Genomic DNA, 24,287 nt, shown 5'->3' with positions numbered 1-24,287 from the left:
ATCCTGGCTAACATGGTGAAACCCCATCTCTACTAAAAAAAACAAAAAAAACTAGCTGGGCGAGGTGGCAGGCACCTGTAGTCCTGGCTACTCGGGAGGCTGAGGCAGGAGAATGGCATAAACCCAGGAGACGGAGCTTGCAGTGAGCTGAGATCTGGCCACTGCACCCAGCCTGGGCGACCGAGCGAGACTCTGTCTCAAAAAAAAAAAAAAAGTTTTGGTGAATAATCTTTGGGATGTGTACAGAGGATGGACCAAACTTGTAGGCACCTTTATTCAGTATACACAAATGATTGAAAATGATGGGGACACAAGTCTATAAAAGGTTAAATCAAGGTACCCTGCAAAATACACTGCTGTTACATCCCCAAATAACTACTGATATGGAGTTTGAATCTTCTTTTCTATCTGTGATTCCTCGCATTGACAGTGATAATATAAATTTAATTCCAAACTTTGGTGGTTTAGTACGTTCGTAAAATTATACAAAAAGTATAGCTCCTTAAAGATTTTCTTGTTTTACTACAGAGTCTCATTGATCTTAACAGTACTGCACATGAAGAAACTAAAACTGGCCTATCAGATACGGAAGAAATAAAACCACAGACAAAAAAGAAGACATACATTTCTTGTCCTCTAAGAGGAGCATTGAATGTAATTATTACAAATGGTATGTGAAACAAGAAAATGTAAATGAAGAGAAAATGATAAATATGTTTGATAAATATTAAAACACGAGACAACAAAGACACTACTTAATCGATATACTCTAGATCAGATGATCAGCTCTGTTACAAGCAATATGTGAACAAAGGAAATATTTTCTTGAATCTTTCAAAGACAAAAACAAACACAGAATATTGCCTAGGAAGTGTATGTTTTAATATTTGTCATACTTTTTTATGTTAAATTTTTGGGATTAGAAACATCATTGATTAAAGGGTTTTATTTAAAACCTACTTTGACATTTACTTTTAAGTTAGCTAGAAAGAACATTATAATTTTGGAAATATTATGTTTTTTATTAAAATTGGGCCCTAAGTTTTAAAACAACTGCAACCTTGCAAAAAGTTGTGTAATAACTGCTTTCCCACTACAGTTTTAAAGCATATTGTTGTTGTCAGCAAATACTTACGAAGAGATATTCTTGTGTTTTTTTTTTCTAAATATTCTGTTTGATTAAACCTATGAGAGAAAGATATTTTGGCTTCAAGAAGTGTACAGAATTTTGTTCTCTATAGAGAACAAAAAATTGATTAAAAATGATGACGCACAAGTAATTGAAGTTTTAAACTTTTATTTTCTTATTTGCTGATTGCTAACTTTAAACTTTTGAAGCAAATTTTATTCATTGATTTTTTTATTAGTAAAGGTTGCTTTTTAATTTATATCTATATATTGATGGCCTTGAATCAAAGTTTCTGTGAACTTGAATAGTCCTCATCGCCAGTGTAAGTGATTGAACTCCTTTGTAAATACACATGTTCCCATGACCTGGTCTATTTAGTAGGCAATTTCTACACAGCAGTTACTAGGAGTAGGGCCAGGACCTGTGGAAGAGAAGGAAATGTATTAGTTACCAAACATTATCACTGATTGTGGATTACAGTTTGCTCAGGAGCTAATAGAGGAGTTCTAGAACATCAGAACTGAAACTTTAGGTTTAGATATAACTCATTTCCCCCTTAGTTTTCTTTCATTTTTGATTTTGCAGTTTTGGAGACATTTATAGGAAAAGGAGATTTTCTTTGTTTCTATTTAGGGGTGCATATTCTTGCAGTCTCTTTTTTGAAATCAGTCTCTCTCTGTCTCTCTCTCTCAACCCACTCCCTACATTCACACTGTATCCTTTATATACAAAGTATAGAATCTCAACCTCTGAGTATGCTTAGAACATGTCACTGCTAGGAATCCCACTCGGCCGCATCATGGAATAAGTAATGTACAACCATGTGTAAGTAGAATGAAACAACAAAATAATTTCTTAAAACTGCATAGAGTTTGGATAATAAAAGGAAATAGAACAACATGTTTTTCTGTAAATAATAGTTAATTCACCAATACCACAATGCATACAAGTTAAATTTAAATAAGAAATCTAAACTCGCAAACGCACACAGAAATCAGTCTAATCACATTGAATCATACTGTTTACATACCTTATTTGGAGAATGGCTTGCTTCATCCCAAATAAATGGATAGTCTAGGACAGTAGATTTAGAGCTTAAGTTATTATTCCTTTTTGTTTCTTTTCAACCTACTTTTAACAAAAATGCTAATGTATTTTATGAAGCTTTTTTTCTTTAAATAAATTAAAGTTTTCTTATATGTCCAACTATGATTTTTAAGTAATCTTGGGGACAGAACTTCTCCATGAACATTTTATTATCAGTTTTATAAAGTTAGCAGTCTTGGAAGTTTAAGGTTCAAAAATAATATCCCAGAAACTTCCAGTTTCCAGTTCTACATGTAAGGAGATTAGAAGTCATCACTGTGTCCTAAAAACAAATAAAAAGCTGAAGAAACTGAAAAATGAGCAACTCTTCTTAAATCCATCAGAGAAGTGAGTCACAGGGCAAACTGCTGCCCAAAAAATAAGAGTGATTAGACTGACAGATTCAGAGAATCATAACTTACAGGAATGAAAACCTCTGTGGGAACCAGGATCAGGGTACAAAAACCTGAATTGTAATTTAAAACTTGGCTGAAGCTCTGTGTGAAAAGTCAAGAGTTAAAAACTCCAGGAGGGCCCCAGTTATGGGGTGGGGGAGGCCCACACTTTTTTAAGTTTTACCTTCTGCAACCAACCAGCAGGGGGAGAGGGAAAGTATCAAGGAAGAGAGAGGGTAACCATCGTGAAATATACCACAAGAAGCATTCTGTTCTTCTTACAAAGTCTGCCCCCTGCATCCCCCCGAAAAAAAGGCTGGGTGCAGTGGCTCACTCCTATAATCCCGGCACTTTGGGAGGCCGAGGTGGGCAGATCACGAGGAGCCAGGAGATCGAGACCATCCTGGCTAACATGGTGAAACCCGGTCTCTACTAAAAATACAAAAATTAGCTGGGCATGGTGGCGGATGTCTGTAGTCCCAGCTACTAGGGAGGCTGAGGCAGGAGAATGGCGTGAACCCGGGAGGAGGAGCTTGCAATGACCACTGCACTCCAGCCTGGGCGACAGAGTGACACTCCATCTCAAAAAAAAAAAAAAAAAATTTTGTCAGAGCCTAACCTATACATGTTTTTATCAGAGCCTAACCAACTTGGATCTGATGGATATAAGAAGAGTTGTTGATTTTTCAGTTTCTTCGGCTTTTTATTTATTTTTAGGACAGAGTGATGACTTCTAATATCCTTACATGTAGAACTGGAAACTGGAAGTCTCTGGGATGTTATTTTTGAACTAAACTTGCAAGACTGCTAACTTCATAAAAACTGATAGTAAGATTTTAATGGATAAGTTCTGTTCCCAACTCTAGTCAGCCTCCTCTAGCCTTCCACATAGTTGAAGGGAAATATCGAACTCTGGCCCCCTCTAACCATCCTGCACCAACTAAGGGAGTGGAAAAAAACTGAAAAGCATTTTTGACATTCACAGCTCAGAGGCACAGGCCTACTAAAAGACTGAGATCTAGTGATAGAACTATAGAATGTCCCCTCCCCCCACTGCAAACACACACACCTTATCACCACATTACTAAAGTCTTACTTACCACAGGTCCTTTTATTCAGTACATCATGTTCATCTTTCAACTAAAATTTACAAGGTGTATTAAAAGGCAAAAAAAAAACACAGTTTAAAGAAATGGAGCAAACATCAGAACCAGACTCATATATGGAAGGTATGTTGGAATTATCAGACCGTGAATTTAAAACAATTATGTTAAATATGCTAACATCTCTAATGGAAAAAAATAGAAAACATGTAAGAACAGATGAGTATTATACATAGGATAAAAATTGTAAGAAAGAAATGCCAGATATCAAAAACACTGTAACAAATAAAGAATGCCTTTGATGGGCTTATTAGTAGGCTAGACAAAACTGAGAAAGTATCTCCAGGCTTGAGAATATGCCAGTAGAAACTTCTAAAACTGAAAAAGCAAAAAGAAAAAAATACTGAACAACAATGGAACAGAATATCCAAGAATTGTGGGGTCACTACAAAAGGTGTAACATACATGAAATGGGAATACCAAAAGGAAAAGGAAGACAGAAAGGAACAGAAGACATATTTGAAGACATAATGACTAGGAATTTCCACAAATGAATGTCAAGCACCAAGTCACAGATTCTGGAAGCCCAGAGAAGACCAAACAGGGTAAATGTTCAAACAAACTACACCTAGGCATATCATATTCAAACTTCAGAAAAATCAAAGATAAAGAAAAAAGTATTGAAAGAAGACAGAGGAAAAACGACCTATAAAGGAGCAAAGGTAAGAATTACATCCAACTTCTCATCGGAAACCATGGAAGCAAGAATAGAGTGGCATGAAATATTTTAAATGTTGAGAGAGAGAAAAAACAAAAGCAAAAAACACCAGCCTTAGAATTCTGTATCCTGTGAAACCATCCTTGAAAAGTGAAGGAGAAATAAAGACTTTCACGGATAAACAAAAATTGAAGAACTTTTGTGCCAGTTGACTTGGCTTGCAAGAGATGTTAAAAGATGGTCTTCAGAGAGAAGGAAAATGATGTAGGTCAGAAACTCACATCTATGTAAAAAAGGAAGAATATTTGAAAGGAAATACACAAGGGTAAAATCTTTTTTAAATTCTTAATTTATCTAATAGATAACAATTTGTTCAAATTAATAATAGCAATAATGTATTTATGACTATAGCTTATGTGTAAAGGAAATGAATGAGAGTAATAATACAAGAAATGGGAGGGAGGAATTAGAAATATTATTATAAAGTGTTTGCTCTACATACAAAGCCATATAGTATTATTTGAAAATGGACTTTGACTGGGCACAGTGGCTCCCACCTGTAATCCCAGCACTTTGGGAGGTTGAGGTGGACGGATCACTTGAGGTCAGGAGTTCGAGACCAGCCTGGCCAACATGATGAAACCTGTCTCTACTAAAAATACAAAAAATTAGCCAGCATGGTGGCAGACACCTGTAATCCCAGCTACTCAAGAAACTGAGGCAGGAGAATCATTTGAACTCAGGAGATGGAGGTTGCAGTGAGCCAAGATTGCACCACTGCACTCCAGCACTCCAGCCTAGGCAAAAGAAGGAAAAAAAGAAAAGAAAAGAAAGTAGATTTGTATTACTTGTAAATGCATGTTGTAAACTCTCAGGCAACCATTACAAAAATTTATAAAGAAGTATATTTGATATGCTAACAGAAAATTGAATCATATAAAATGCTCAATTAAAACCACAAAAGGCAGGAAAAGAATGGAAGACAAAAGTAGCAACAAAGAATAAGAGCAATGAATAGCAAACAGGAACAAGTATGATTGATATTAACCCATATAGATCAATAATCACTTTAAATGTCAATGGTCTAAATACACTAGGTAAAATACAGAGATTGCTAGAGTGGGTCAAAAATAAGACCCGAATATGTGTTTTTTACAAGATACATATTGATGACGGAAAGAGATGGAGAATCCATTCTAACACTAATAAAAGAAAGATAAATTAGCTATATTAATTTCAGACAGCAGAATTCTAACAGTGAGTGTTATCAGGAATAAAGTGGAGCATTACATAATAATAAAAGGGTTACTTATTCAAAAAGACATGGCAATCCTTAATGTATTTGTGCCTAACAAAAGAACATTAAAATACATGAGTCAAGCCAGGCTCATTGGTATGCATCTGTAGTCCCAGCTACTCTGGAGACTGAATAGGACGATTGCTTAAGCCCAGGAGGCCAGCCTGGGAAACATAGACCCTTTTTCTTAAAAAAAGAACACACGAGTCAAAAACTGATAAAACTATAAGGAGAAAGAGATAAATTTCATTTTTCTAGTTGGAACTTCATTTTCTAGTTGGAACCATCTATCCAAAATGGACAGAGACAGCAGGCAAAAATTCAGTAAAGACATAGTTGAACTCAACAGCATCATCAGTCAACTGGATATAATTGACATTTGTAGACTACTTCATCCCAAAAGGGCAAAATACAAATTCTGCTCCAGCTAATACGGAACATTCACGAAGATAGACTATATCCTGAGCCATAAAACACACTTTAATAAATTTAGAAGGATGCAATCTATGCACTCAGACCACAGTGGATTTTAACTAAGAAATCAGTAACAGAAAAACAGCTTTAACATCCCAAAATACTTAAAGATTAAACAACACACTTCAAAATAACACCGAATCGAAGAAGAACTCTCAAGAGAAATATAAAAATATTTTGAACAGCCAGACATGTTGGCTCACACCTGTAATCCCAGTACTTTGAGAGGCCGAGGCAGGCAGATTGCTTGAGCTCAGGAGTTTGAGACCAGCCTGGGCAACATGATGAAGCCCTGTCTCTACAAAGAAATACAAAAATTAGCTGAGTGTGGTGATGCATGCCTGTAGTCTCAGCTACTTGGGAGGCTGAGGTGGGAAGATTGCTTACCCCAGAGGCAGAGGCTGTAGTGAGCCAAGATCAGACTACTATATTTCAGTGTGGGTGATAGAGTGAGACTCTGTCTCAATAAAATAAAATAAAATAATAAAAAATACAAATACTTTGAACAAAACGAAACTACTACTTATCAAAATTTATGGGATGCAGCAAAAGCAATGCATAGAAGGAAATGTATAGTATTGATAATATTTCTTAACAGAAAAAAAGAAAGATCTAAGATGAATAAATTAAGTTCCACCTCAGGAAGCTAGAAAAAGAATAGCTAATTGAATTCAAAGTAAGCAGAAGAAAATAAGTAATATAATTTGGAGTAGTTATCAATACAATTAAAAACAGAAAATCAATAAATTCAATGAAACAAAAACCTGGTTCTTTGAAACGATCAACATAATTGATAAGCCTTTAGCCAAACTAAGAAAAAAATGTGAGAAGACACACATTCCTTATATCAGAAATAAAAGAGAAGACATTGCTACAGATCCCATGGGCATTAAAAGGTTAATAAAGGAATACTATGAACAACTTTATGCCCACAAATTCAATAACCTAGATAAAAAGGACCAATTCCTTGAAAGACACAATCTGCCAAAACTCACAAGAAGAAATGGATCATATGAATAGGCCTATAACTATTAAAGAAATTGAATCAATGTTTCTTTCCAAAATAGAAAGTACCAGGCCCAGGTGGATTCACTGATGAATTCTATGAAACATTTAAGGATGAAATTATACAATTTTCTCAGCTATTTCTAGAAGACATAAGCAGAAGGAATACTTTCCAATTTATTCTATAAGGTCAGCATTCCTAATATCAAAAACTGGCAAAAAAACATTTTAGAACCATTATCTACAGACCAATATCTCTCATACACATAGATGCAAAAATTATTAACAAAATATTAACAAATTGAATTAAACAGCATATAAAAAGGATACACCATGACCATCACCAAGTGGGATTTATCCCAAATATACAAGATTAGTTCATCATTCAAAAATCAAGTAATGTAATCCATCACATCAACAGGTTAAGAAAGAAAAATCACATGATCATATCAGTAGATGCAGAAAGGTATCTGACAAAATCCAATGCCCAGTCATAATTTTTAAAAAATATGTATATATACACACACATATATATACGGGTGTGTGTGTGTGTATGTGTGTGTGTATATATATATATCAGCAAACTCGAATAGAATGGAAACTTCCTCAACTGGATAAAAACTATCTACTAAAATCCTACAGCTAACATTGTACTTATTGGTGAAAAACTAGAAGCTTCTAAGATCAGTAACAAGGTAAGGATGCCTCTTCTTGCCACTTCTTTTCAACATTGTACTGGAAGTCCAACTAATGAATTATGACAAGGAAAGTAAACAAAAGGTATACAGGTTAGGAAAGAAGAGATACATTTGTCTTTATTTACAGATCAGATGATTGTATAGGTAAAAATTCTAAAAGAATCATGTAAAAAAGAACTCCTGGAACAACTACTAAGTGAGTAAGTAGGCAGGATACAAGATTAATATGCAAAAGTCAATTGTTTTCCTATGTGCCACAGTGAACAAATGGAATTTGAAATTAAAAACAGCACCATTTACATTAGCACCACAAAATTAACATCTTAGATATGTCTAACAAAAATATATACAAGATCTATTTGAGTAATAACTGTAAAATTCTGATGAAATAAATAAAAGAACTAAATAAATTGAGAAATATTTTATGTTCATGAAAGACTAGTATTGTCAGATGCCAGTTCTTCCTAACTTGATTCAATGCAATCCCAATCAAAATTCCTGAAAGTTATTTTGTGGATATGAACAAATTTATGTTAAAATTTGTTTGGGCAGGCAAAAGACCCAGAAAAGCCAACTCGACACTGAAAGAGAGAAACAAGATCAGAGAACTGACATTACCCAACTTCAAGACTTACTATAAAGCTACAATGATCAGGACAATGTGGTATTGGTAAAAGACTAGACAAAGAGACCAATCAAACAGAATAGAGTCCAGAAATAGACCCACAAAAATATTGTCAACTGATCTTTGACAAAGGAATAAAAGCAATACAATGGAGCAAACATAATCTTTTCAACTAAACATGATGCCAAAACATATGGACATCCACATGCATGCAAAAAAAAAAAAAAAGGAATCTATACATAACCCTTAAAACTTTCCACAAAATTACCTCAAAATTTATCATAGACTTGAATGTAAAACATAGAACTGTAAATGTAGATGGTAACATAGAAAATCTAGATGACCTTAGGTATGGTAAGGAGTTTTAGATATAACATCAAAGGTACACTCCATGAAAGAAATAATAGATAAACTTGATTTCCTTAACATTAAAATCTATGTTCTTCCATGCTGTTCCCGTCTGTAAAAGAGAAGGGAAAAAAATCTGTGCTCTGTGGAACACACTTTCAAGAGAATGAAAAGACAAGCAACAGATTGGAAGAAAATATTTGCAAAGGGACATATTTGATAAACTACTCTAAAAAAAAAGCCTATTAAAAATATAATAATATCCCCATTCCTTCTGGGTTATAGTCAGTAGAGAACAGACACTAAGTAGCCAAGTGGGGGTGAACATAGTTTCATTAGTGGAGGGCCAGTACTTCCACCAACGAAAGACCTCCTTGGAAAACTGGAGTAAAGATAAGGCTTCTCCATAGATCATGTCTCTTCCTGTCTGGCAAGTTGATCCTTCAGAGCAGACTTTGAGTACCCAGTTAACTAGGAGGACGGACTTGCCTCAAAAACACTATCATGAGCAGACTGGAGTTCACTAGAGGGTGGAGAAGAGAAATGGACTGCTAGCCCTGCCTTCTAGTGGGGTCCTGATCCACGTGTGTTTACCACTGAGAATAACAAAGGAAAAGCAATGCAAAACGGAGACAGGAATGGATTTCTCACTTTTGAGGCAAAAGAATCCTACTGGTTCTAGGATATGGCTCAATAACTATGAGGTTCTCACCAATCAGGTTAACTACTTACTATTCCAATATTGGCAAAGAGCAAATGGGAAATGAAAAGAATTGAAAACTTTTGTCTCTAACGTCAATGAACTTGAGGAGGGTTTTCACCTACAGTTTCACATTATAATGCTTTTTTATTCCCCAAGAAGTCATGCATTCAATTAAGTATGTTTGCTCAGTGGTTTTTACCCTGTCATAAGTAGAACTATTTATGCAATTGCTCTCTGTAACACCTTTCACAGCATCATATTTAAAAAGCTTTTAATAATGAGTATAACCGTGTACTGTAAATTAAGAAACCAGAAAGCTAACCATATCAATAAATACTAGAGAGCAAATAAAAATTTTTAGAGCATTTATTTTAGAAAAGTTTTGTAGTATTATCCTAAAGATAAGAATATGTTTTAAAAAATTTGTAACTTCTCATAGACTATGTTTTTTAAAAACTCTAGCAGTCCCATATTAATTGCTTAGCCATATACTGCACCCAGCTGGGGCTCTGAGAATGGCACATTGAAAAGAATTAGGGACAACAAATTTTTCTGGTTGTTAGAAAAAAATTGTATTAGTGTTCTAAAAGTTCATAATTAAAGTATTCCCAAAAAAGTTCTCAACATTGGTGTTTAGGTGCTCTCCTGAACTAACATTAATACATCAAAATGTCATTTACTCAGCAAACATTTATTGAATACCTATATGGTTCTGTTTGCCGGAGAGCTAAAACAAAATATCTACCCTCAACTACAAGCATAATAATAAATTCTTTAACCAGAATCCTGTTTGTAATGCTCTTGTTAAGATTCCTCACACTCAGTGTAGTCAAAAGTATCTTCACCTTCTCACTAGAAAACTCTGCTCCTTCTATTTTTCTTTCTTTTTTTTTTTTTTAAGTTATAATACTGTCTCAGTTATACAGCCTAGAGGGCTCATAAACATCTTTGACTTGGCTTTTTTTCCTCATGCTATCACTCATTTTGTTTATAAGCCCTATCAATTCCACTTCCATAACATTTCCATTTCTCTCTCTTTTTTTTTTCCTTTTTTTGGAGGCAGGCTTTCACTCTGTTGCCCGGGCTGCAGTACAGTGGCACCATCACAACTCACTGCAACCTTGACTTCCTGGGCTCAAGCGATCCTCCTGCCTCAGCCTACTGAGTAGTTGGGACTGCAGGCACATGTCACCATACCTGGATAATTTTTTAAATTTTTTGTAGAGACAGCATCGCCCTAAGTTTCCCAGGCTGATCTTCAACTTCCGGGCTCAAGCCATCTTCCGGCCTTGGCCTCCCAAAGTTCTGGAATTACAGACAATAAGCCATTGCACCCAGCCCATAACATTTCTTATGTTTACTTTACTCCTAAAATTTAGCAAAGCATTCAAGACACTTCATGTTTCAATTATGAATTTTCTTTCCACTCTCACCTGCCAAAATATCTCACTTCATCCAGACAAATTTACTTACCTCTCAATGTGCTCTTGACTTCACGTTGCTATATCCGTGTCCATCCTATCCCTTAACTTAGCATGTCCTTATTCTTTGCCTATTGACATTTCATCTTTCAAGAACCTATGATTTTTTTTCCAGATTTCCCAGTTTTACTTTGGCACTTATGCCGTTTTAATTTGTACAACATTTCTGTCTTTTTTATTAAATTAATTGTAAGTTCCTTCAAATCAGGGATTAGCTCTTTATGATTGGGACCTACCCTCGCATATAAATAGTCATTCAGAAACCATGTATTAAATTATCTAATGTAATATAAATTAGTTATTGCTTCAAATGAGATGTCATGAAAACTATTGATGACTGTTAAGAAATGATAATATCTTTGAATTTCAGGAGAGACTTAATTTCTTTATTTTAAAGTAGAAGTTCAAAGTAAATCAATACTGATATCTACATTCAATACCTAGAATATTATATTGGCTAGTAAATATTATCCTTCATCTCTGGAGTATGAAAAGGACCATATAACTGGTGAAATTGCTAGTTTTTTTTAAATCTGACTAAGTGTATTAACCAAATCCAGTGAACATTTCTGTCTGCATCTTATTCAAGATCTTTGCAGCTTTTCACACCAATGACCACTCTCTTATTGAAACACTGTCTTTTTTTTTCTAATTCTGAGGCACCACTTACTGATTTTCCTCTTCCCTCACTGCTTCTTCCTTTCTTGTCTTCCATATTCCGTTCTTCTTTTCCTAACTTCTAAATACCATTCAGGACTTAGACCTGGGCCTTTTCCTCTTTTCCTTTTATATGGTTTGTCTATGTGGTCTTATCAATGTCCAAGATATCATATTAACGCGTGGGACCTTCTAATTTAAACATTCCCTGGCCAGGCGTGATAGTTGACTCCTGTAATCCCAACACTTTGGGAGGCTGAGGCGAGCAGATCTCCTGAGGTTGGGAGTTCAAACTAGCCTGGCCAATATGGTGAAACCCCGTCTCTACTAAAAAATACAAAAATTAGCCAGTCATGGTGGCATGCGCCTGTAGTCCCAGATACTCAAGAGGCTGAAGCAGGAGAATCTCTTGAGCCCGGGGAGCGAAGGTTGCAGTGAGCTGAGATTGTGAGATTGCGCCACTGCACTCTAGCCTGAAAAAAACAAACACACACACACACACACACACACACACACACACACACTATATATATATATATATTCTAGTCTTAAATTCTAGTTTTTATATATATATAATATATATATATATAAAATCATTATGGATATAGTTCCTGTGTACTATTTTCCAACATCATTCCCCTCCTTTTCCTGGAGGCACCAACTGTACAGATAAAAGCAGAAATTAATGTCGGTAGCAGTGTGTTCATCATGTGTCTATGCGTTCATGACAAAGGAAGTTTAAAAACTGAGTTCCCAGCTTCTACATTGGGAAAGTAAAATTAATTATATTAGAAATTCTCCAAACATGGGGTGACTTATTAAAACCTGCTCAGGCCAGGTGCCGTGGCCGATCCCTGTAATCCCAACACTTTGGGACACCAAGGTGGAAGAATCATTTGAAACCAAGAGTTTGAGGCCAGCCTGGGCAACATAGTGAGACTTCGTCTCTACAAAATAAAAACTTTTTAAAATTAGCTAGGCACTGTGGTGCGTGCCTATAGTCCCAGCTACTCAGGAGGCTAAGGCAGAGGGTCCCTGGAGCCCAGGAGTTCAAGGATGCTGTGAGCTATATGATCGTGCCACTATTCCAACCCAGGCAACAGGGCAAGACCCTGTCTCTTTAAAAATAGTAAAATAAAATAAAAGCTGCTTGGGCAAACTGTTAAATGTTTGCTTCTATTCCTGAGATACCCAGTTGGTCAAGAATTTTTTTAGAATACATGATTAGATTTGCTATTATTTTAATTTAGATGTCTGTATCTAAGCTTAGTTTGGCCTCCAATTTTCTTGGATTATAATGATCTTAAATATTTATATTGCATTTATGTTAGCTTCACAAAATGAATTGAAGGTGTTGCCTCTTTTTCAATTCTCTGAAATTATTTTTATACAAGAGTGCTTATTTGTATGTTCTTTGAATGTTTGGTAGAACTTTCATATTAAAGTATCTCATACTAGTGGGTATTTTCTATGAGAAAGTATTTACTGATTTAATTTTTAAAAATAGATACAGGAATATTTAGGTGTCCCATTTCTTCTTGACTAAGTGTTTATAAATTATAGTAGCCAAAGAAATTGTTCATTTCACTTACGTTTTTAGACTGTTGTCATATATACATCTATAGTATTCACTTTATTATTTTTTCACTCATATTTTATGTTATACCTCATTTTTTATTCCTAATATTGCTTATTTATGCCTTCTCTTTTTAATTAATCAATCTTACCAGAAGTGTGCCTATTTTATTATTCTTTTTAAAGAATCAGCATTTGGTTTTGTGAATCTTGCCTATTGTTTCTTTGTTTTATAGTTTATTAATGTCTATTTCTACTTTTAGCAATATTTCCTTTAATTTATTTCATTTAGGTTTACTCTGATTTTTTTTCTAGACAGAGTCTTGCTCTGTTGCCCAGGCTGGAATGCAGTGGCCCCATCTCGGCTCACTGCAACCTCTGCCTCCCGGGCTCAAGCAATTCTCCTCCTGAGTAGCTAGGATTACAGGCACCCGCCACCACACCCAGTTAATTTTTGTATTTTCAGTGGAGACAGGGTTTTCACCATGCTGTCCAAGCTTGTCTTGAACTCCGGACCTCAGGTAATCCGCCCACCTTGGCCTCCCAAAGTGCTGAGATTACAGGCCTGAGCCACCATGCCCAGTCTGTTTTTCTCTTTCTAAACTTCCTAAGGTGAACACTTATCTAATTTTCAGCCTATTTTTCAATGTAAACATTAAAGATATAAATTACCCTTTCAGTACTGCCTCAGCTCTATCTCACAAGTTTTGTTATGTAGTATTTCACTCCCAAATATTTTCTGATTTTGTTTTCATGTCTTCTTTGACTCAAAAATTATTTAAAGGTATGCCTTTAGTTTGAAAATGAAAGAAATTTACATTTTTTTCTAGTATAAGTTGCATTTTGGTTACAGAGTATAAGCCGCATGTTATGTTTGTTTATTTGTTGTGATTTGATTCGTAGGCTAGTATAGGTTCAGTTCTCCTAAGCAGCCTTTAAAGTATATATATTCTCTAATTTGAGGGTACAGAAGTCTATATATTTCCTTTAAATTAAGCTTTTTTAATACAGTTGTTAAAATCTGAGATAGTCTTACTACTTTTTGATTATCATTGACTCAGAGGTTTAGTTTCTTCAAGGTTGAGGATTTAGCCATTTTTCTTTGTAATTCTGTCAATTTATGCTTCATACATTTTAAGGTTGAATTGTTACATGCATACATGTCTTTATGTAATGACTCTTATTCCTCAGAATGTTTTTTGTCTTCAATTCTAGTTGTTGATATGAAAATAGCTATTTCAGCCATATATTGATTAATATTTGTTTTATTTATCATATACTCTTCTCATGCCTTCAGAATTTGGTGTCTTCATGTTTTTAACTATTACAGGTTATACCTGGATTTTCATGTTTTTAATCCGGTTTTCAAGTGTCTGTCTTTAACTAATTTAGACCATGTAAGTTTATTGTGTTTATTGATAAATTTATATTTACTTCTGTCATCATATTTTGTGCTTTCTCTTAACCATATTGTTTCTCTAATTCTTTTCCCCAATGCATTCTATTAGATTGATCAAGGTTTTTCCCCTCTATTTGTTTAAAAGTTGTATGTTCTAGTTCTATTCTATTCATGATTACCCTTGAAATTTAAAATGTGTACTTGAATTAACAAGTAATAAAAAACCTAATTTTAAAATTAAAATCTTTAGTTTCCTCTAGAAAGATTCTTTAATTTTGATCACCCTCATTCGTCTCCAACTTATTGTTTTCCAGTAGTTTTCTTCCAATTTATATTTTATCAGCTTTTTTGAGGTATAATGTACAGACCACAAAATTTATTTATTTTAAATGCACATTTTGATGAGTTTTGGTAAATTTATACAGTTGTACAACAATTACAAAACTTCAGTTTGTGAATACTTACATAATCTCAAAAAATTTCCTCATGCTTATTTGAATTAAATCATCACTCCTACCTCCCCAAGTCCCAAGTAACAAATGATCTGCTTTCTTTATAGTTTTGCCTTCCGTGAAAAGTTACATAGATTGGCCGGGCACGGTGGCTCATGCCTGTAATCCGAGCACTTTAGGAGGCCGAGGCGAGCAGATCACTTGAGCCCAGGAGTTCGAGACTAACCTAGGCAACATGGTGAAACCCCATCTCTACTAATAATGCAAAAATTAGCTGGGCGTGATGGCGCACCTGTAGTTTGAGCTACTCGAAGGCTTAAGTGGGAGGATGGCCTGAGCCCAGGAGGTGGAGGTTGCAGTGAGCCAAGATCGTGCCACTGCACTCCAGCCTGGGTAACAGAGCCAGACACTGTCTCAAAAAAAAAAAAAAATTTAAATAGATTAACTTACAATATGTTGTCTTATGTACCTGACTTTAAGTTAGCAGTATGTTTTGGAGTTCTAAAGAAACTGTTGAGTGCATGTGTGGGCAATCCATACATTTTATGATCATGACCCACACTTTGGTTATCCATTCACCAGTTGATGTAAATTTGCACTGTTTCCAGTTTGGAGTTATTCTACACAATGCTGCTACCAACATTTGGATAGACATATTTTTACTTCCTTTGGAAACAGAATTAATGGGATTGTATTGTATAAGTATGTTTAATTTTTTTGTTGTTGTTGTTAAGAAATGAGGTCTCACTATGTTATCCAGGCTGAACTTTAACTCATAGGTTCAAGCAATTCTCCCACCTCAGCCTCTGGGTAGCTGGGCCTACAGGCACTCAGCACTATGCCCAGCTAAATTTTTAATTATACTGCCAATTTATTTTCCAAAGTGACTGTACTGTTTTATGTTCCTAGCAGTAATGTGTAGTGATTCTGGTTTCCTCACATCCTCATCAATACGTGGTATGATTAATCCTGTTATTTTAGCCATTCTAGTGTGTATATAGAGTTATCTCAGTTTGGTTTTAATTTGCATTTCACCTGGCTTATTTGCATTTATTCATATACCTTCTTTGATGAAGTATCTATTGAAATCTTTTGCCCATTTTAAAAATTAGTTTTTTTTTATTCTTATAAAAGTTCTTTATGTATTCTAAATGTAAGTTATGCTATTTTGTTTTTGTTGTTGGTTTTTTTGGTCTTTGTTTTTGTTTTTTTTTTGAGACAGGATCTCACTCTGTCACCCAGGTTGCAGTGCAGTGGCTCCATCACAGCTCATGTAGCTGACCTCCTGGGCTCACACTCAACCTCCTAGGTAGCTAGCTCTACAGGCACCTGCCACCATGCCCAGCTAATTTTTAAATTTTTTGCAGAGACAGGATTTTGCCATGTTGTCTAAGCTGATCTCAAACTCCTGGGCTAAAGTGATCCTCATGCTTTGGCCTCCCAAAGTGCTGGGATTACAGGCATGAGCAACCACATCTGGCCTAATATAAGTTCTTTATCAGATATATATTTAGCAGTGTTTTCTCCCAGTCTATAGCTTTCCTTTTCATTTATTTTTTATTATTATTATACTTTAAGTTCTAGGACACATGTGCACAATGTGCAGGTTTGTTACATATGTATACATGTGCCATGTTGGTTTGCTGCACCCATTAACCCGTTATTTACATTAGGTATATCTCCTAATGCTATCCCTCCCCTCTCCCTCACACCCCACGACAGGCCCCAGTGTGTGATGCTCCCCGCCCTGTATCCAAGTGTTCTCATTATTCAATTCCCACCTATGAGTGAGAACATGCAGTGTTTTGTTTTCTCTCCTTGCAATAGTTTGCTCAGAATGATGGATTACAGCTTCATCCCCTACAAAGGACATGAACTCATCTTTTTATGGCTGCATAGTATTCCATGGTGTATATGTGCCACATTTTCTTAATCCAGTTTATCATTGATGAACATTTGGGTTGGTTCCAAGTCTTTGCTATTGTGAATAGTCCTGCAATAAACATACAGATACGTGTGTCTTTATAGTAGCATGATTTATAATCCTTTGGGTATATACCCAGTAATGGGATCACTGGGTCAAGTGGTATTTCTAGTTCTAGATCCTTGAGGAATCACCACACTGTCTTTCCACAATGGATGAACTAGTTTACACAACAACCAACAGTGTAAAAGTGTTCCTGTTTCTCCACATCCTCTCCAGCATCTGTTGTTTCCTGACTTTTTAATGATCGCCATTCTAACTGGTGTGAGATGGTATCTCTTTGTGGTTTTGATTTGCATTTCTCTAATGACTGGTGATGATGAGCATTTTTTTCATGTGTCTGTTGGCTGCATAAATGTCTTCTTTTGAGAAGTGTCTGTTCATATCATTCACCCACTTTTTGATGGGGTTGTTTGAATTTTTCTTGTAAATTTGTTTAAGTTCTTTGTAGATTCTGGATATTAGCCCTTTGTCAGATGGGTAGATTGCAAAAATTTTCTCCCATTCTGTAGGTTGCCTGTTGTCTCTGACAGTCGTTTCTTTTGCTGTGCAGAAGCTCTTTAGTTTAATGAGATCCCATTTGTCTATTCTGGCTTTTGTTGCCGTTGCTTTTGGTGTATTAGTCCGTGAAGTCCTTGCTCATGCCTGTGTCTTGAATGGTATTGCCTAGGTTTTCTTCTAGGGTTTTTACAGTTTTAAGTTTATCATTTAAACCTTTAATCCATCTTGAATTAATTTTTGTATGAGGTGTAAGGAAGGCATGCAGTTTCAGCTTTCTACATAAGGCTAGCCAATTTTCCCAGCACTATTTATTAAATAGGGAATCCTTCCCCCATTTCTGGTTTTTGTCAGGTTCGTCAAAGATCAGATGGTTGTAGATGTGTGTTGTTATTGAGGACTCTGTTCTATTCCATTGGTCTATATCTCTGCTTTGGTACCAGTACCATGCTGTTTTGGTTACTGTAGCCTTGTAGTATAGTTTGAAGTCAGGTAGTATGATGCCTCCAGCTTCTTTTTGTTTAGGATTGTCTTGGCAATGCAGGCTCTTTTTTGTTTCCATATGAACTTTAAAGTAGTTTTTTCAAATTCTGTGAAGAAAGTCATTGGTAGCTTGATTGGATGCCATTGAATCTATAAATTACCTTGGGCAGTATAGCCATTTTCACAATATTGATTCTTCCATGCTATTCCATGAGCACAGAATATTCTTCCATTAGTTTGTGTCCTCTTTTATTTCATTGAGCAGTGGTTTGTAGTTCTCCGTGAAGAAGTCCTTCACACCCCTTGTAAGTTGGATTCCTAGGTATTTTATTCTCTTTGTAGCAATTGTGAATGGGAGTTCACTCATGGTTTGGCCCTCTGTTTGTCTGTTATTGGTGTATAGGAATGCTTGTGATTTTTGCACATTGATTTTGTATCCTGAGACTTTGCTGAAGTTGCTTATCAGCTTAAGGAGATTTTGGGCTAAGACGATGGGGTTTTCTAAATACACAATCATGTCATCTGCAAACAAGGACAATTTGACTTCCTCTTTTCTGAACTGAATACCCTTTATTTCTTTCTCCTGCCTGATTGCCCTGGCCAGAACTTCCAACACTATGTTGAATAGGAGTGGCGAAAGAGGACATCCCTGTCTTGTGCCAGTTTTCAAAGAGAATGTTTCCAGTTTTTGCCCATTCAGTATGATATTGGCTGTGGGTTTGTCATAAATAGCTCTTATTATTTTGAGATACATTCCATCAATACCTAGTTTATTGAGAGTTTTTAGCATGAAGGGCTGTTGAATTTTATCAAAGGCCTTTTCTGCATCTATTGGATAATCATGTGGTTTTTCTCTTTGGTTCTGTTTATGTGATGGATTACGTTTATTGATTTGCGTTTGTTGAACCAGCCTTGCGGCCCAGGGATGAAGCCCACTTGATCGTGGTGGATAAACTTTTTGATGTGCTGCTGGATTCGGTTTGCCAGTATTTTATTGAGGATTTTCGCATTGATGTTCATCAGGGATATTGGTCTAAAATTGTCTTTTTTGTTGTGTCTCTGCCAAGCTTTGGTATCAGGATGATGCTGGTCTTATAACATGAGTTATGGAGGATTCCGTCTTTTTCTAGTGATTGGAATCATTTCTGAAGGAATGGTACCAGCTCCTCTTTGTATCTCTGGTAGAATTCAGCTGTGACTCCATCTGGTCCTGGACATTTTTTGGTCGGTAGGCTCTTTATTATTGCCTCAATTTCAGAGCCTGTTATTGGTCTACTCAGGGATTCAAATTCTTCCTAGTTTAGTCTTGGGAGGGTGTATGTGTCCAGGAATTTATCCATTTCTCCTAGATTTTCTAGTTTATTTGCGTAGAGGTGTTTATAGTATTCTCTGATGGTAGTTTGTATTTCTATGGGATCGGTGGTGATATCCCCTTTATCACTTTTTATTACATCTATTTGATTCTTCTTTCTTTTCTTTTTTATTAGTCTTGCTAGTGGTCTATCTATTTTGTTGATCTTTTCAAAAAACCAGTTCCTGGATTCATTGATTTTTAAAAGGGATTTTTGCTTCTCTATCTCCTTCAGTTCTGCTCTCTGATCTTAGTTATTTCTTGCATTCTGCTAGATTTTGATTTTGTGTGCTCTTGCTTCTCTAGTTCTTTTAATTGTGATGTTAGGGTGTCAATTTTAGATCTTTTCTGTTTTCTCTTATGGGCATTTAGTGCTATAAATTTCCCTCTACACACTGCTTTAAATGTGTCCCAGAGATTCTGGTACATTGTATCTTTGTTCTCATTGGTTTCAAAGAACATCTTTATTTCTGCCTTCATTTTGTTATGTACTCAGTAGTCATTCAGGAACAGGTTGTTCAGTTTCCATGTAGTTGAGTGGTTTTGAGTGAGTTTCTTAATCCTGAGTTCTAATTAGATTGCACTGTGGTCTGAGAGACAGTTTGTTGTGATTTCTGTTCTTTTACATTTGCTGAGAAGTTCTTTGCTTCCAACTATGTGGTCAGTTTTAGAATAAGTGTGATGTGGTGCTGAGAAGAATGTATATTATGTTGATTTGGGGTGGAGAGTTCTGTAGATGTCTGTTAGGTCTGCTTGATGCAGAGTTGAGTTCAATTCCTGGATATCCTTGTTAACTTTCTGTCTCGTTGATCTGTCTAATGTTGACAGTGGGGTGTTAAAGTCTCCCATTATTATTGTGTGGGAGTCTAAGTCTCTTTGTAAGTCTCTAAGGACTTGCTTTATGAATCTAGGTGCTCCTGTATTGGGTGCATATATATTTAGGATGATTAGCTCTTCCTGTTGAATTGATCCCTTTACCATTATGTAATGGCCTTCTTTATCTCTTTTGATCTTTGTTGGTTTAAAGTCTGTTTTATCAGATACTAGGATTACAACCCCTGCCATTTTTTGTTTTCCATTTGCTTGATAGATCTTCCTCCATCCTTTTATTTTGAGCCTATGTGTGTCTCTGCACTTGAGATGGGTCTCCTGGATACAGCAAATTGATGGGTCTTGACTCTTTATCCAATTTGCCAGCCTGTGTCTTTTAATTGGAACATTTAGTCTATTTACATTTAGGGTTAATATTGTTATGTGTGAAACTGATCCTGTCATTATGATGTTAGCTGGTTATTTTGCTTGTTAGTTGATGCAGTTTCTTCCTAGCATCAATGGTCTTTACATTTTGGTATGTTTTTGCAGTGGTTGGTACCGGTTGTTCCTTTCCCTGTTTAGTGCTTCCTTCAGGAGCTCTTGTAGGGCAGGCCTGGTCGTGACAATATCTCTAAGCATTTGCTTGTCTGTAAAGGATTTTATTTCTCCTTCACTTATGAAGCCTAGTTTGGCTGGATATGAAATTCTGGGTTGAAAATTCTTTTCTTTAAGAATGTTGAATATTGGTCCCCACTCTCTTCTGCCTTGTAGAGTTTCTGTGCAGAGATCCGCTGTTAGTCTGCTGGGCTTCCCTTTGTGGGTAACCTGACCCTTTTCTCTGGCTGCCCTTAAGATTTTTCCCTTCATTTCAACCTTGGTGAATCTGACAGTTATGTCTTGGGGTTGCTCTTCTCGAAGACTATCTTTGTGGTGTTTTCTGTATTTCCTGAATTTGAATGTTGGCCTGCCTTGCTAGGTTAGGGAAGTTCTCCTGGATAATATCCTGAAAAGTGTTTTCCAACTTGGTTCCATTCTCCTCGTCACTTTCAAGTACACCAATCAGCCGTAGATTTGGTCTTTTCACATAGTCCCATATTTCTTGGAGGCTTTGTTCATTTCTTTTTACTCTTTTTTATCTAAACTTCTCTTCTCGCTTTATTTCATTCATTTTATCTTCAATCACTGATACCCTTTCTTCCACTTGATTGAATTGGCTATGCGTGCGTGCATCACGTAGTTCTCGTGCCATGGTTTTCAGCTCCATCAGGTCATTTAAGGTCTTCTCTATGCTATTTAATCTTGTTAGCCATTCATCTAATCTTTTTCAAGGTTTTTAGCTTCCTTGCCTTGGGTTTGAACATCCTCCTTTAGCTCAGAGAAGTTTGTTATTACCAACCTTCTGAAGCCTACTTCTGACAACTCATCAAATTCATTCTCTGTCCAGCTTTGTTCCATTGCTGGTGAGCAGCTGCGATCCTTTGGAGGAGAAGAGGTGCTCTGGTTTTTAGAATTTTCAGCTTTTCTGCTCTGGCTTCTCCCCATCTTTGTGGTTTTCTCTACCTTTGGTCTTTGATGATGGTGACCTACAGATGGGATTTTGGTGTGGATGTCCTTTTTGTTGATATTGATGCTATTCCTTTCTGTTTGCTAGTTTTCCTTCTAACAGGATCCTCAGCTGCAGGTCTGTTGGAGTTTGTTGGAGGTCTACTGCAGACCCTGTTTGCCTTGGTATCACCAGCAGAGGCTGCAGAACAGCAAATATTGCTGCCTGATCCCTCCTCTGGAAGCTTCGTCTCTGAGGGGCACCTGGCTGTGTGAGGTGTCAATCGGCCCCTACTGGCAGCTCTGTCGGTTCTCAGAGCTCAAACTCCGTGCTGGAAGAACCACTGCTCTCTTCATAGCTGTCAGACAGGGACGTTTAAGTCTGCAGAAATTTCTGCTGCCTTTTGTTCAGCTATACCCTGCACCCAGAGGTGGAGTCTACAGAGGCAGGCAGGCCTTACTGAGCTGTGGTGGAGCTCAAAGGAGCTTCCCAGCTGCTTTGTTTACCTACTCAAGCCTCAGCAATGTCAGATGCCCCTCCCCCAGCCCAGGCTGCAGCCTTGCAGTTCAATCTTGGACTGCTGCGCTAGCAGTGAGTAAGGCTCTGTAGCTGTGGGACCCGCTGAGCCAGGAGTGGGATATAATCTCCTGGTGTGCCATTTGCTAAGACCTTTGGAAAAGCACAATATTAGGGTGGGAGTGTCCCAATTTTCCAGGTACCATCTGTCACGGCTTCCGTTGGCTAGTAAAGGGAAATCCCCCATCCCCTTGCATCACTTCCTGGGTGAGGTGACACCCCGCCCTGCTTCGGCTCACCCTCTGTGGGCTGCACCCACTGTCCAACCAGTCCCAGTGAGATGAACCAGGTGCCTCAGTTGGAAATGCAGAAATCACCTGGCTTCTGCGTCGATCACACTGGGAGCTGCAGACCAAAGCTGTTCCTATTTGACCATCTTGGAACAATCCTCTCTTGTCATTTATTCAAGAAATATTTGAAAAGCGGCCGGGCGCGGTGGCTCAAGCCTGTAATCCCAGCACTTTGGGAGGCCGAGAAGGGCAGATCACGAGGTCAGGAGATCGAGACCATCCTGGCTAATACGGTGAAACCCCGTCTCTACTAAAAAAATACAAAAAACTAGCCAGGCGTGGTGGCGGGCGCCTGTAGTCCCAGCTACTCCGGAGGCTGAGGCAGGAGAATGGCGGGAACCCGGGAGGCGGAGCTTGCAGTGAGCTGAGATCCGGCCACTGCACTCCAGCCTGGGCGACAGAGCGAGACTCCGTCTCAAAAAAAAAAAAAAAAAAAAAGAAATATTTGAAAAGCAAAGATGTCATCATTTTGATGAAGTCCCAGTTTATCAGTTTTTCTTTTATGGATCATGTTTTTGGTATTATATCTAAGAAACCTTTGCTTAGTCCAAGGTCACAAATATTTTCTCCTGTATTTTTTCCTAGACATTTTACAGTTTTAGCTCTTACAATTAGGTCTATCGTCCATTTTAGTTAATTTCCGTATATGACCTAAGGATCTAGGTTTAGTTTTTGTAAATGAATAATCAATTCTTATAGAATCATTTATAGAAAGAACATCTTTTTCCTATTGAATTGTCTTAGCATCTTTGATGAAAATCAATTGACTTTCATCAAATGAAAGTGGGTTGGATTCTGAACTCCCCTTAATTCCATTGATCAATCTATCTCTCTTAATGCGGATTCTACACTGTCTTGACTACTTTTGCTTTACACTGAATTTTAAAATAAGGCAGTATTAAGTACTCTAGCTTCATTCTTACTTAGCAAGATTGTTTTGGCTATTCTAGATATTATTGTATTTCTATATGATTTTAGAATCAGCTTGTCAATTTTTCCAATAATCTTTCTAGACTTTTGGCAGGAATTGCAGTTAATTTGTAGCTCAATTGACATCTAACAATATTAAGTCATCTAATCCATTAACATGATATATCTCTCCATTTGTTTAGGCACTTATCTGAGTGATGTTTTTTAGTTTTCAGTGCAAAGGTTTTACACTTATTTTGTTAAAGGTTTTCCTAATTATTCTATTATTGCTATAGTTTGAGTGTCCCTACCAAAACTCATGTTGGAATGCTTAAGAGGTGGGGCCTAACGGGAAGTGTTTGGGTCTTGGGAGCTCTTCCTTTGTGGGCAGCTTGGTACTATTCTTACACTAGTGAGTGAGTTCTCACTCTTGTGAGACTAGATTAGTTCTCTCAGGAATGGATTAGTTACTATGAAAATGAGTTCCTATACAGTGAGGTCACGCTTCATGCTTGGCCCCTTGGTACATGCCTACTCCCCTTTAACCTTCTTCTACCATGTTGTGACACAACACTAAAGCTTTGACCAGAACCCAAACAGATGCCAGTGTCATGCTTTCCAGCCTGCAGAACTGCAAGCCAAATATATCTCTTTATAAATTACTCAGTCTCCGGTATTCTGTTATAGCAACACAA

At 36.7% G+C, this 24,287-nt stretch overlaps 1 protein-coding gene across 1 annotated transcript in view; it reads left to right on the top strand.

Annotated features, from left to right (window-relative positions):
- The window catches only part of SLC9B1 (solute carrier family 9 member B1), a 132,171-nt gene that overhangs the window by 33,996 nt on the left and 73,888 nt on the right, over positions 1 to 24,287 (top strand). Inside the window, exon 3 of the mRNA XM_033214887.1 lies at positions 529 to 670. Within this exon, the coding sequence (XP_033070778.1) occupies positions 529 to 670 (142 nt within the window). The remainder of the gene's footprint in view (positions 1 to 528; positions 671 to 24,287) is intronic.

This window comes from Trachypithecus francoisi, unplaced genomic scaffold (assembly GCF_009764315.1).
Source record: "Trachypithecus francoisi isolate TF-2019V2 unplaced genomic scaffold, Tfra_2.0 Lachesis_group1, whole genome shotgun sequence".
Classification (NCBI taxonomy): Eukaryota; Metazoa; Chordata; class Mammalia; order Primates; family Cercopithecidae; genus Trachypithecus; species Trachypithecus francoisi.
The sequence above is the reverse complement of the archived record's forward strand: the minus strand, read 5'-3'. Positions and strand labels throughout refer to the sequence as shown.